Genomic DNA, 13,276 nt, shown 5'->3' with positions numbered 1-13,276 from the left:
AAAGCAGCATTCTTAGCCCTGATGGTTATAAAATCAAAACATCAGGGCTGGAGAGATGGCTCAGATGTTAAAAGCACTGGCCACTTCCAGGGGACCTGGGTTCAATTCCCTGCACCCACATGGCAGCTCACAACTGTCTGTAGCTCCAGTTCCAGGGCATCTGACATCCTCACACAGACATACATGCAGGCAAAACACCAATGCACATAAAGTAAAAATAAATGTTATTTTAAAAAAATAAAATAAAAATAAAAACATCAATCAAATCGGAAAGACCTTAAAAATATTCTGCATCCTGTAATACCAACCATTTCAGCCAAGATTTAATTTTTCTATGTAAAAATAAATAAGCATGTCTATCTCATTGGTATCCAAATTTTGCACTAGTCTTAAGAAATTATAAAGTTATATGTACAATAAACAAATGTTTTTAAATATATTTCTCATGATTTGTTATTAGGAAATGTTTGATTTTTTATGTTCATTTTATATACTTATATTCCCAGGGTCACAAAAAAATTTCTCAGGTGAAAAGGGGTCATAAGAAAACCTGTAGGTTGGGGATTTAGCTCAGTGCTAGAGCACTTGCCTAGCAAGCACAAGGACCTGGGTTCGATCCTCAGCTAAAAAAAAAACAAACAAAACAAAACAAAAAAAAAAAAAACCTGTGATAGAGGAAGAATAAAATTGATGCTGAGAAACTTTTTAGGTGGCCCCTTTGGGACAAACCAAGTCACCCCATTGGCTGAGAGGAATGTTTTCCTCTGTCCCCTACATGAGGTGTCTTGTAAATGGAGATTGGAGCTATTCATTTCAGAGCTTCCTTTGAGGGGGGTTTTAAGTGATTCTTTGCTGTGGAATCCTGCAAGAAAAACATGTAAGATTGAATCTGGTTTTTAAAACACACCATTGTTTGGACTACTGGTCTGACTAGCCATTGCATCTTTCTCGGTAGATTAGAATGTGAGGTCTGAGCTCTCACACCAAATTCTAGGGGAAAGAAAAAATGAATGGACAGGGCCTTCGCTAAAGCTCTGGGCTTATCCATGAGTAGTCACAAGAAACTGCCTTAATGGCCTCTAAAGACTAGAGGAAATGCCAGAGATAAAGGCCTGACTCCACCTTCAGCAGCAGCAGCCATGAAAGCCTTCACTTGCACATGGATAAAACAGATTTTCAGAACAGGTAGAAATCGTTCAGTAGCTTAAAGGATGCTGCAAGGAGCATCTTCTCAAGCTGTGATCATCCCGCTTGAACATCACTGTAGGATGCTTGGGTACCAGTCATTGGTCTTCACTACCTGATCCTTAGGGTATCACTTTGCCTCTCTTCCTTCCTGTCACAGAAAGATGTGGTAAGGGTAGTTGGCAATAGTCACAGTGATATACTGTCTAAGAAACAGAAGTCAATTTTATTGATATCAATATTTCTCATATGTTTGCTGTGATGGTTAGCTTTAGCTGTCAATTTGTCACAGTCTAGAATCACCTAGGAAGGGAGTTTCAATGAGGGATTGTCTACATTGGGTTGACCTGTGGTGTGCCTGTAGAAGACTGTCTTAATTAAGTTAATTGATGTGGGAATACCCTGGCCACTGTGGGTGGCACCATTCCCTAGGCAGGGATTCTGAACTGTGTATGAGTAGAGAAATTGAGCCAAGCACAAGAAAACAAGCAAGTAGGTGCTGTGGGTATTGCTCTGTGTAAATAAAATTCTGATTGGCCAGTGGCCAGGCAGGAAGTATAGGCGGGACAAGAGAGAAGAGAATTCTGGGAGGTGGAAGGCTGGGGAAAGACACCGCCAGCCGCCGCCATGACAAGCAACATGTAAAGACACTAGTAAGCCACAAGCCATGTGGCAAAGTATAGACTAACAGAAATGGGTTAATTTAAGATAGAAGAAGTAGATAACAAGAAGCTTGCCACGGCCATACAGTTTGTAAATAATATAAGTCTCTGTATGCTTACTTGGTTGGGTCTGAGCAACTGTGGGCCTGGCAGATAAGAGAGATTTGTCCTGACTCTGGGCCAGGTAGGAAAACTCCAACTACAAGTAGGCATGCATGCATTTATTCCCTCTCTGCTTTTGGATGTGATGTGACTAGATACCTCAAGTCCCTGACTTGGTTTACCCAAAAAGACGGAGTTGTAAGCCAAATAAAATTCCTCTTCCCCTAAGTTGTTTACTGAGAGAGTATTTTCAAGCAACATAAGTGAAACTAGAATATATTCTCTTAGTGAGATTGAGAAATCCCTTTACCAGGCTTTTTGCTTCAGTGGAATACCTGTCAAACCACCCTCCGACACTAGAGATCTACCATGTATATCAAAAACTAAATATCCATCATATATAGACCATCTAGGTCAAGGGGCCTCCAGAAAAGCTTGACCTTTTGACATGTAACAATCCTTCCTGCATTTGGACAACTATGAGCTTGATGAGCTGTCATTCATGTTCTTGGAGCCTGGCACCCCAGTTCTCAGGACTCAAAATATAAGAGATGGACACTAGGTTACCGGAGGAGAGAGGGTGTAAACATGAAACATCCCCCAAAGTTTTAGATTTGGCTCTTTGTTCTGAAACGTTTAATTACTGAGCTATATTTTTAGAAGAGTGTAGAGAAAAGTCCAGGCCTCGGGACCTCCAATGACACAGGAAACGTGTGGTGGATTGAATGAAAATACTCCCATAGGCCCCTAAGAAGCAGCACTGTCAGGTGTGGACTTGTTAGAGTAAGTGTGGCTTTGTTGGAAGAAATGTGCTTTGCGGGATAGGCTTTGCAGTCAGAAGCTCAAGCCAGGACGAGTGTCATTCTCTCTTCCCGCTGTCTGCTGATCCAGATGTAGAACTCTCTGCTACCTCTCAGGCACCACATCTGCCTGTGTGCCACCGTACTTCCTGCCATGATGACAATGGACTAAACCTCTGAACTGTAAGCCAGCCCCAATTAAATGCTTTCCTTGAAAAGAGTTGCAACGGTCATGGCATCTCTTCACAGCAATAGAACCCCTGACTAAGACAAAAATCCATGGTCAAAGCAAGATAGCTCTGTGGGTAAAGAGAAAGCCTGATGACCTGAGTTTAATCCCTAGATTAAACATAAGGGTGCAAGGAGAGAAGCAACTCCACAAAGCTGTCCTCTGGCCGCCATATGCATACCAGGATGTGTGGTCACACACATACATATGTAGCGCGTGCACATACCGAGAGAGAGAGAGAGAGAGAGAGAGAGAGAGAGAGAGAGAGAGAGAGAGAGAGGTCCTAAAAATGGGGGAGCAGGAGGGGGAGTGTTTGGAAGCTGTCCCAGCCTCTAGCCTCAGAAAGCAGGAGATGGCGATTTCGTGCACAGAGCATGACTGTAAATGAACCTCTCTGCAGATAGATGTCTCTGCAGACAGGGGATGGAAGGGCCTTCCGAATTTGCTCCCCTGAAATGAAACAAAGCACTCCCAGTGAAGTCCCTAGAATATGGAGTACGTGTTTGGTTACATCTCAGTATTAACTGACATAGAAACTGAAATGGGCTTTTTTTGATTGACAAGCTGGTGCTTGGGATTTCCAATTTTTCACACACTGCTTTATTAAGAAAAAAAATGGTGAGTTTCAAGCTCAGAAAGAGCTGGGAAACCCCTAATTTTAGCAAGAAATTCCCCTAAAACAATAGCAATCCAAATTTCCTCAATTACACAGGAATACAAAAGATTTCCCATACTCCTATCTCCTCCTGCCGCCGTCAGGTAAATTCTGGTGTTGCTACTTGTCATTATATGGGAAAGCCCTTGGCTTAGGAAGATTTGGGTCCCTTTACGGTCTTTGGAACCCTGGTGTCTCAGGAAGAAGCTGGTACCACGGTCAACATCCATCTTAACAAGCACAGTGACTGCCATCTCAGTCCTTAGAGGGCTGAGGCAGGAGAATTGTGGCAAGTTTGAGGCATGCCTGAACTGCACAGTGAATTTTATGCCAGCCAGGGTCGTATAGTAAGACCCTGTCTCAAAAAAGAAAAAAGAAAAAGAAAAAGAAAGGGAAGGAAGGGGAAGAGAAGCAGGAAAGATGCTGTCCCAAGATCATGTTGCACGGGACCTTTAAAGAGTAGAACAGGAACTAAACTATTAGATGATTCATGGAAAAGTTTGTTCCTGAAGAATGGAAATTACAATATATATTTGCAGACTGTCATGTACCAGGAACCTTAACAAAGTCATTAATATTCTACAGCAGCGTTTCTCAACATGTGGGTTGTGACCCCTGTGGTGTTGCATATCAGATATTTACATTACAATTCGTAACAATAGCAAAACTGCAGCAGTACTTATGAAGTAGCAGCAAAATAATTTTACAGTTGGGGGTCACCACAGCATGAAGAACTGTATTAAAGGATCTTAGCATTAGGAAGGTTGAGAATCACTGCTCTAGAGTCTTCAAAGCAAAAACATTGTCAGATACTGCAGAAATACATACACATATAAGCATATATGCATATATACATGCACACACACATATATATGTATATTCTGTGAGCATATCTAAAGCACAACGTATGTATGAACATGACAACCACCACATATAAAAAGGGCAGAAACACAGCATGGTCTGTGGAAGGCCCTGCACTTGAACAATCTACATAAAGAACTGCAGCTTATCTTAGTGTGCCCACTAACGGAAAGCCTAAGACTGGGTTCATGTGGAGTTAGGGTGTCCGCTGCTGGCATTGTCTTCAACACTGATGAGGATTCAGGGATGTCTGAGGTCGAGCCCTCTACAGAAGAGCAGGCTTCCTGGTCCCTGGCTGCGTTTGGCTGCCATCTGGTGGTGATGGGGCTGCTGGCCACAGGCGTCTCGGCAGACAGCCTCTTCACAAAGTTGCTCTTGAAGTTGGAGTATGTAGTGACCGAATCAAAAGTCAACAGTGGAAACTGTGAGTTCTAGTGAGCTCGAAGAGACAAAGGGAAGAATTCCTTCCACTGGAATTGTGTGGTATTTATCTAGAATAACACTATATGTGTGCAAGAGATTTAACTTTATGAACCTGAAGAATATTTTCCACTTTTTTAAAATACCAGAACATGATTTCATAATCACAGCTTCCATCCACAGTTTTTAGATATACTGAAACCGTTTAGAGAGTGATTCTATTTGACTGATCGTCACTACACGTCAGTGTGATACAGAGCATACAACGTGACACGGTGTGCTGACCACAGTCAGTCCCCTCTCTCTTCAGTTTTCTTGTCACCAGAAGTCCATGTCTTATCCATTGTACCACAGAGCCACATCTCAATTTTCTTGCTGACTCTAAAGTTCAGAACTTGGGGGGGGGGGGGCGCTAAGCAAGCCATGTCAGTGGGCCACCTCCAGACAATATCTGCACTCCCAATGATGCCATCTAAAGCTGGTAGAGACAAAGGAAGGAAGGAGCTGCCATATTGGAGGCAAGATGGACACTCTCGTTCAAAATGTCCTTGGTGTTCTAGAATTTAAATATGCATTTCCAGATAAAATAATTTTGAGCTTCAAACAGGGCGGGGGGGGGGGGGAGGACAAATTCGATGCTATATCACATGAGAAAAGGGATCAATAAACTTCACACTGGTAATCACACTGTGCCTTGACATGGCTGTGTTCCTTGGCAACTCACTCTGTCTATCTCGAATGATTCCAACTTGGAATCTTGTCCAGGACTCTCTTCCAAGACAACCACTGGTTCGTATTCACAGCTGGGTTTACCAACAATTCCTTTAGGGAATTGTCTAGAACATTGCCTCACTCTGTGTCACACTGAGTTAGCAGCCTATATTGGCCAAGTAATGGTCCCCCAGGATTCCAGATCCTAATCCCTGCCACCTACCAACATCGTCTTCCATGGCAAAGAGACTTAGCACATGAAGTACCTACATACAGCGCTAAGCTGCGGATTGACTTACATGAGCTGGGGATACTACCCCTATCATCCTATCAAGACCTAAATACCATCATTAGTCCTGATAAGAAAATGGGAGGAGACTGAACTAGACCAAGAGGGGATGGCGCTGTGCACCCAGAGCAGAGATGCAGCAGTAACATTCACAAGCCAGAAAATGCTGACAGTTGTCAGAACTGAGAAAGACAAGGCACCACTGCTCCAAGCGAGCCTCTGGAGGAAACAGTGCCTGTTGACACTTCCCTCTGCCTAGAGACACTGGCCTCTGGCCTCCATAGGACTCCATAATTGCAAGACAAGAAGGTGTGCTTTATGCAAGAGAGCTTTAGGTGGTTTTTTTTCCAGCAGCTGCAGGGAGCTGATACCCAGCTCTCAATGACCGTCTACAGCTATAGCAGAGTGCCAGCACGCTGAGTTAATACTAACACTTACAGTACACCCAGCAGTTGGCTACGTGAACTAGATAGTGTGTCTCATCACTACCTTCTCAAGTGGGCATTAATAAAAGTTAATGGAGCTAAGTCATTTAAGCATAGAGTTAAGTGACTAAGTCACTTCCCCTAAAAGCAAATCATGTTGAGAAGGCAGAGGGACTGAAGGAAGACTGCAGGGGACAGGAAATCGTCACCCTCTTTCTTCTCTGTTAGGAACAAGTTCCAAGTGGGGTAAGATAAAACGAAGGTTTTTCGCATAAACTGGAGCATTATGTAAATAACACAGTAAGAGTGCTAGAATGTCAGGCAGACACAAGTACCAAGGACACCCCAGAATATCGATGACACACCCATACTCATCAGTGATCTATTAAATCACACAAGAAAACGCTCCCCGCAGAAGAGCGTTCCTTTATACTTTCTCAATAACAAGACCAGGTGCCCTCCTCCAGGAAGTAAGAGGGACAACGAGGTCCCTGGTCTCCATGATTGACCGTAGCGAGTGAGGGCTGGGGCTGGGCAGAAAGTCAAGGATGAACACAGGTGCTTGAAGCACAGGGACTAGAGACTGTCAGAGCTCAGGCCGTGGCAGGGTCGCTCTGGCTGATTGTGAGGGTTGGGCCCAGAGTCCAGAGGTGCCACTCACATGGACACCGGAGGGTAGGAACAAGAGCTGAGTTAACAGTGTGACGCAATTCCGAAATCAGTACAGTCTTAGGTCCCATTAGTTTAGAGTGAGCACTGCTCTTGCCAAGGACCAGAGTTCAATTCCCAGCACCCACACTGGGAGGTTCACACCCACCTGTTACTTCAGCTCCGAAGGATCTGATGCCCATTTCTGGTCTTCAGGGGCACCTTCACACATGTTTTTCGTGTGTGTGTGTGTGTGTGTGTGTGTGTGTGTGTGTGTGTGTGTGTGTAAAGAGAGAATAGACATGCACACAGAAATAAAATTTTAAATATTTTTAAAAGAAAAAAATAATGTCTAGACTGAGAAAGCAAAATCTCATTGTTTCTAGAATGGCCAGATGTCAACTGAAGATCCCTGTCCAGGCTCAGAATTGGGCTTTCGAAAGGGAGCTGGTCAACATTTATAAAACAGAATACTGTAAAATAATAATAATAATAATAAGCATGAACTGCAGCTCTACACAAAGAACAGCACTAAGCTGTTTATAAAACAGTAGAAAAAACAGGAAATGGTATAATTTCACTTAAGCAAAGTGCAAGGATGGGAGAGACAAATCATATTTCAGGACATTCACGGGTGCTGGAACGGGACACGGGGAGGAGGGCAGGCCTCAGAAACCTAAGGTGGGATAGGTACATTCTAATTCTGTCTGGGAGCTGTACCCAACCTTTCGACATTGTGACATGACATTGTCATCTACCATATTCATTCTTGACAAGCATGTGATCAAATCCGGGAAGGAGCATGGAAAAAAAAAATCACATAGTGAGCCGGGCGGTGGTGGCACACGCCTTTAATCCCAGCATACGGGAGGCAGAGGCAGGTGGATCTCTGTGAGTTCAAGGTCAGCCTGAGCTACAGAGCAAGATCCAGGAAAGGCGCAAAGCTACACAGAGAAACCCTCTGGGGGGGGGGGGGGAATCACATAGTGGCTTAAATAAGCTTAGAAACGTGTTAGGCCACTGTCATAGATACTCTGGGCTGCAGGTTGGACATGGTGAGTAGAATATTTGCTTTTGGGGAACGAAGGGGGCAGATTCTCACTATATAGTCTAGGCCAGCCTTGAACTCCAGGTCTTCCCGTCTCTGTCTCCCCAACCCTGGAATTACAGGAGGACTTCACAGAAATTGGCCAGAATGTTTTTCTCCTAATTATTTTAATCAAGCTGTCTATCCATTGTATGTACTTTTAAGAATGTTTTAATATTTCAATACAAAAAATACAGGATGAGAGAGAAGAGGAGAAGAGGGAAGAAAAAAGCGGGAGAGGAAGACATGGGTATAATAAGTCAGGATTCAAACGCCAAGTTCAGTGGGAGGACGGGGCCCACGACGAGAAAGGCTGAGATGAATGTCCACAGCCCCCATCATGTGCCAGGCTCCCATCACAGGCAGTGAGGGAGGCCAGAGTGGCGGTCCAGAGGAAAAAAGACACAAAAGGAACTGTCTCCAAATATTTAAAGAAACGCAAGGTACGAAAAGAGAGAAAGCTTGTATTATATTGTCCCCATGGCAACACCCGGGCCAGGGAAAGGAAGAGGCAAACGTTTATTAAATACAATGATCTTCCTAAGAGAGTACAAGAGGTCTTAACACACCGAATATAAAGGTCACCTCAGCCAGCCCTTCCATCGGGAATGGAGTGAGGTATTTCAAAGTAATCTTTTAATTGTTTTAGCCTTTCAGCGTTAATGTAAATTTTACCCATACGAAAATTATTTCAAGCAAGGCAAATGAATAGATTTACATTAAAATATGAAGGTGATAACAAATGATATGCCAATAATAGAGGACACAGAGGAGGCACGTAGACAGCCCCGGCTCAGGCTGCACTGTCTCATCTTCGATGTTTTTAAGCTTTTGTTCTAGGGTCTACCTCCTGCTGAGGAAATGCCTGTCGCATAGTTTCAAATGACTCAAGTATTTATTAATAGAGAGGAAGAGGAAGGTAAGAAAAATAAGACAAAGAAGGGAAAGGGGTGAAGCCCATCAGCTCAGCTTGTCCACCTTGAATGGTCACATCATGGTGACATGATACAGAGAGGAACCCGGAGCCCAAGATAAATAGAAAGGAACCTAGAAACTAGGTTAAAAATAAGGTCAGGAAGTCACAGGATGAAGCGACCAAGAAAACAGAGACCAACAGGTCCGGTGATAAATGATCCGACACACAAACGTTCGGTGGGTGGGGAAAGCCTGAGAGGTCCGGAAAGGGCACGTTGGTGATGGACGTCTGCAAGAATCTCGTTGAGAGCCGGCAGACGAAGAGGGCTCAGCAGGTAAAAGTGTTTGCTACCAAACCTGACAAGCTGAGTTCAATTCCCAGGACCCACCTAGTAGGAGGGGACTGATTACTACAAGCCAGCCTGGGGTCTCCACACGTGTGCCACAGCGTGCACCCACACAAATACACGCCCAAGTAAATAAATGAGTAAATACATAAATAAATGCAATCTTTAAAAGAAAATGGGAGGGGGAGAGAGGGTGGGGGGAGAATCTTATGACAAAGACAGAAATAACAAACACCGTCCCATGGCTCTGGGCATGCCCTAATGCCACCCAAACACAGTCCTGACACACACCCAGCCCCATCCAATGAAGTGGCATTCTGACCACTGGACACTTCAAAATCAGAGTCTGAATGCTATTTCAAAACAGACATAAATACCAAAATTCGAGCTGGCGAGGTAACTCAGTGGGTAAATGTGCAAGCCTGGGGACCCGAGTTCAATCCCCAGGACCCACAGGAAGGCGGAAAAAGAGACACAGTTCCACAGAGTGGCTCTCTCACCTCCACATGCAGCATGCTAAGGCACAGATTTACACACACATACATCATGAACACACACTACTTTTTCAGAAGATAGATTTTAAAACTCCTGAAGCCTTCATGTTCTAGTGGGAAATAACAACCCAAACTGCAACTGTCAGTATTCTATTGATAAAGAAAATCTTTTTGAAAAAGTATTTTGGATTTTTTTTTAACCCCACTTAAAGAACCTTCCTTAACCTGCTGAAAGAATGCTGGTGGGTTTTGTGAACTATTATCCTTCTGCAAAGAAGTGTATAGTGTGATACACTTGCTGTCTGAGAACAGTCTAGAACAGGCAGAATGTATATACAGTAGTGACAAGTCCCCAGTAGCTGAGAAAGGATATTGGCTCATGCACAGAGAAAGCCTGCCAATCTCTGTTCATCCCACACCATCCAGGGCAAGAGTCTGCTGAACTGTTGTGGATGTTTTATTAGTGGGCCTGCCTAGAAATGCATATGACACGCTTTCAGTGCTTGACCCTCCTAGACCTGAAGGACCATTAAATTAATGCACTGACACCACGTTCGCCCTTGACAAGAAACTTGTGCTTGCTATCATAATGCGTTCTCACTGGGTATGGTGGCGCCCACCTGTAGTCCCAGCTCTCTGGGAGGCTGAGTCAGGAGGATTGGAAGAGCCCACAACCTCAACACCAGTCTGGACAACCTGGAATGATCCCATTTCAAAAAAAAAAACAAAACGAGGACTAACAAGATGGCTCAAAGGTAAAAGGTGCTTGCCACCAAACCTGACAATCTGAGTTCAACTCCCAGGAACCACAGAGTAGACAGAGAGCCATCTCTCACAAGTTTTCATCCGATCTGTGCACATGTGCAGTGGTACTCAAGCATGCATGCACGCACGCACGCACGCACGCACAGACATAGATAGAAAGATAGATAGATAGATAGATAGATAGATAGATAGATAGATAGATAGATACAGATGTAACATTTAACTAAATTAAAATCTTTTAAAGACCAACATATGCCTCAGATTAAATTACTGCTTACTTATCTAGTATGCTGGCTTGTACAGTGGCTAACAAGTTTAAACAGCTTAATTCTAACCTTTTCTTTTCTGTTTTTTTTTTTTTTAATTCGGAGCTGAGGATCGAACCCAGGGCCTTGTGCTTGCTAGGCAAGCATTCTACCACTGAGCTAAATCCCCAACCTGATTCTAACCTTTTCAAACCTGTTCCGCTCTGGATCACTTGGTGAGTCTCTGTAGAAGAAACTAGACCAGTTATTTCTTCATAATACTATCACCATATATAAAAAAGACCCTGTCTAAGGAGTGGCCCATCACAGAGGTAACCACTCTGGAGCCCTGTCTCAAGGGGTGAATCTCACGGTTCAAATTTTCAAAGTTTAGCAGTTCTTCTACAGGTTAACTTTTTAAAACCTAAGTTTCCCCAGCCATCTCCTTGGATTGCCTGGTGAATTGGATAAAGTATCGAGAGTACTCATAGAAACATGACACACATCCCTCCTGGAACGTACTGTAAAGAATGAAAATTCTAAGTCAGGAGGTCTTCGATGGGCTAGATGAAGGCCATGTAACAGGTCCAAGGGTCCCACCTGGGAAGCAAGGCCAGAGTGGCTAAGCACAAAGGAATTCTGGAACATAATGGAAGGCAGAGCTTTGAAGAACGCAACCAGACTGCCCCAAAGCAAAACTGTCATACTTAGGGACTGACGACTTTCTGGGTAGTTTCATTCTTTACTGGAAATATGTTTTAAATATAATTTCTGCATGATCATTTCTTTCTATTCCGTCCATTCTCATCTGTTTGGGTTTTGGTGGCGGTGGTGGTGGTGGTGGTGGTGGTGGTGGTGGTGGTGGTGGTAGTTGGTTCATTTTTAATTTTTTTGTTTTCCTTGTCTTTATTTTTGAGACAGCTCTCTCTTGTATAATCCAGACAGGAGGCCAAACCATGATCTCCTACCTCAGCTGCCACAGTGCTGGGGTTCCCAGCATGCACCCCCACACCCAGCTCTGCTATATGTGTTCTGATCCAGCAGTGGAGGAGGAGGAAAGTGGTTTCTCTGGCTGGTTTTACCTAATATTAAGCCTAAAGTACAGGCCTTGTTGAACTACCCCCAAACATGCGCGCGTGCACACACACACACACACACACCACAGAAGCTGGGCACCAGGAGTGACAGAAAGCTAGCGTCTCAGCTCACTCCAGACTTCCAGGAAACACACAAGTGGACAGTTTAGAATTTCCTGTACGGTGAACAGGGCAAATCCTAAGGTGACTGGGGATATGCATCCCTTAGCGGCCTCTGGTTTCCATCAGAACAGATTTGGGCCTCGGGTAGCAAGCTATAGCCAAAGAGAAAAGTGGAGGTGAAAGATAGAGCAATTAGTGAAGGTGTCTGCAGAGGTGTGGGTCTGCAGTTACTGTCTGGGGTTTATGACTGAATTCTCTGCTGTTTACCTGTAAAAATGCCAGTTTAACATAGACCCCAGTATTTCAATCTATAGGTTGGAATTCATTGGTGATTAATAAAACCATAGATCAGAACCACACTATCTCAAAAGTGCCATGGACAGGATGACAAAGTAGTTCAAAGAATTATTTCATGAAACTTCTCAATGATGTATGTGTGTCTGTGTATATGTATGTATATGGGGGGTTTTATGTGTATGTGTATGTATGTGGGCTAAGGTTTGTGTGTTTGGGGGTATGTGTGTGTGTGTGTGTGTGTGTGTGTGTATGAGGATGTGTGTGTATGAGGATATGTGTGTATAGGTGTGTATATATACTTGTGTATATGTGCCTGCATATATGTGTCTGTGTGTGCATGTCTGTGTGTGCATGTGTGTGTATGTGTGTGATTACATTATAAAGTGTATATATATATATATATATTGCTAGTGATGATAAGAAAATTATGAAGAAAAAAGCTACTATAATTTCTGACAGAGAAGGGATGTTACTTTTGTCATTGTGACTTTCTGTTTTTGCTGTATTCTCCTTCCTTCTAATTACTAATAAGTCTCCGTGTCATTATTTGGGGGCCAGGAGAGTGGAGAGTTTGCTGAACCGTTAGGAGCTCTTGCTCATGCGCAAGTCCTGGCTTCTGATTGCCTTCACTAGATGAAGTCAGAATAAATACAATGGCCTTTTCAGATCTTCATTGCTGTATTGTAAATGCCTCATCTTCATATAATACAGTTAATAAATACACAGCTTTTAAGCTCTTTGTGGCCACACGTCATATTAACAGACCGCTTTAATCCACAGTCCAAACATCCCTGGGTGTTCCTCTCCACCATGGCTCCCTGAACACACTGCATGCCGTGAACACACAACAGTTAGCACTCATTTCCAAGTCACAAGAGCACCACCTGCTGGTGGAACGTTTACTTAGCGTTAGGAATCCACTAAACCGATACCAATTTGT

At 43.7% G+C, this 13,276-nt stretch overlaps 1 protein-coding gene across 1 annotated transcript in view; it reads right to left on the bottom strand.

Annotated features, from left to right (window-relative positions):
* Positions 1-5,854, bottom strand: part of Cdc20b (cell division cycle 20B) — a 34,348-nt gene extending 28,494 nt beyond the window's left edge. Inside the window, 3 exon segments of the mRNA XM_036206915.1 lie at positions 738-862; positions 4,658-4,925; positions 5,849-5,854. Of these exon segments, the coding sequence (XP_036062808.1) occupies positions 738-862; positions 4,658-4,925; positions 5,849-5,854 (399 nt within the window).
* Between the last annotated feature and the right edge of the window lie 7,422 nt (positions 5,855-13,276).

Source organism: Onychomys torridus, chromosome 15 (assembly GCF_903995425.1).
Source record: "Onychomys torridus chromosome 15, mOncTor1.1, whole genome shotgun sequence".
Taxonomy (NCBI): domain Eukaryota; kingdom Metazoa; phylum Chordata; class Mammalia; order Rodentia; family Cricetidae; genus Onychomys; species Onychomys torridus.
This window is presented reverse-complemented; position numbering and strand designations above follow the sequence as displayed.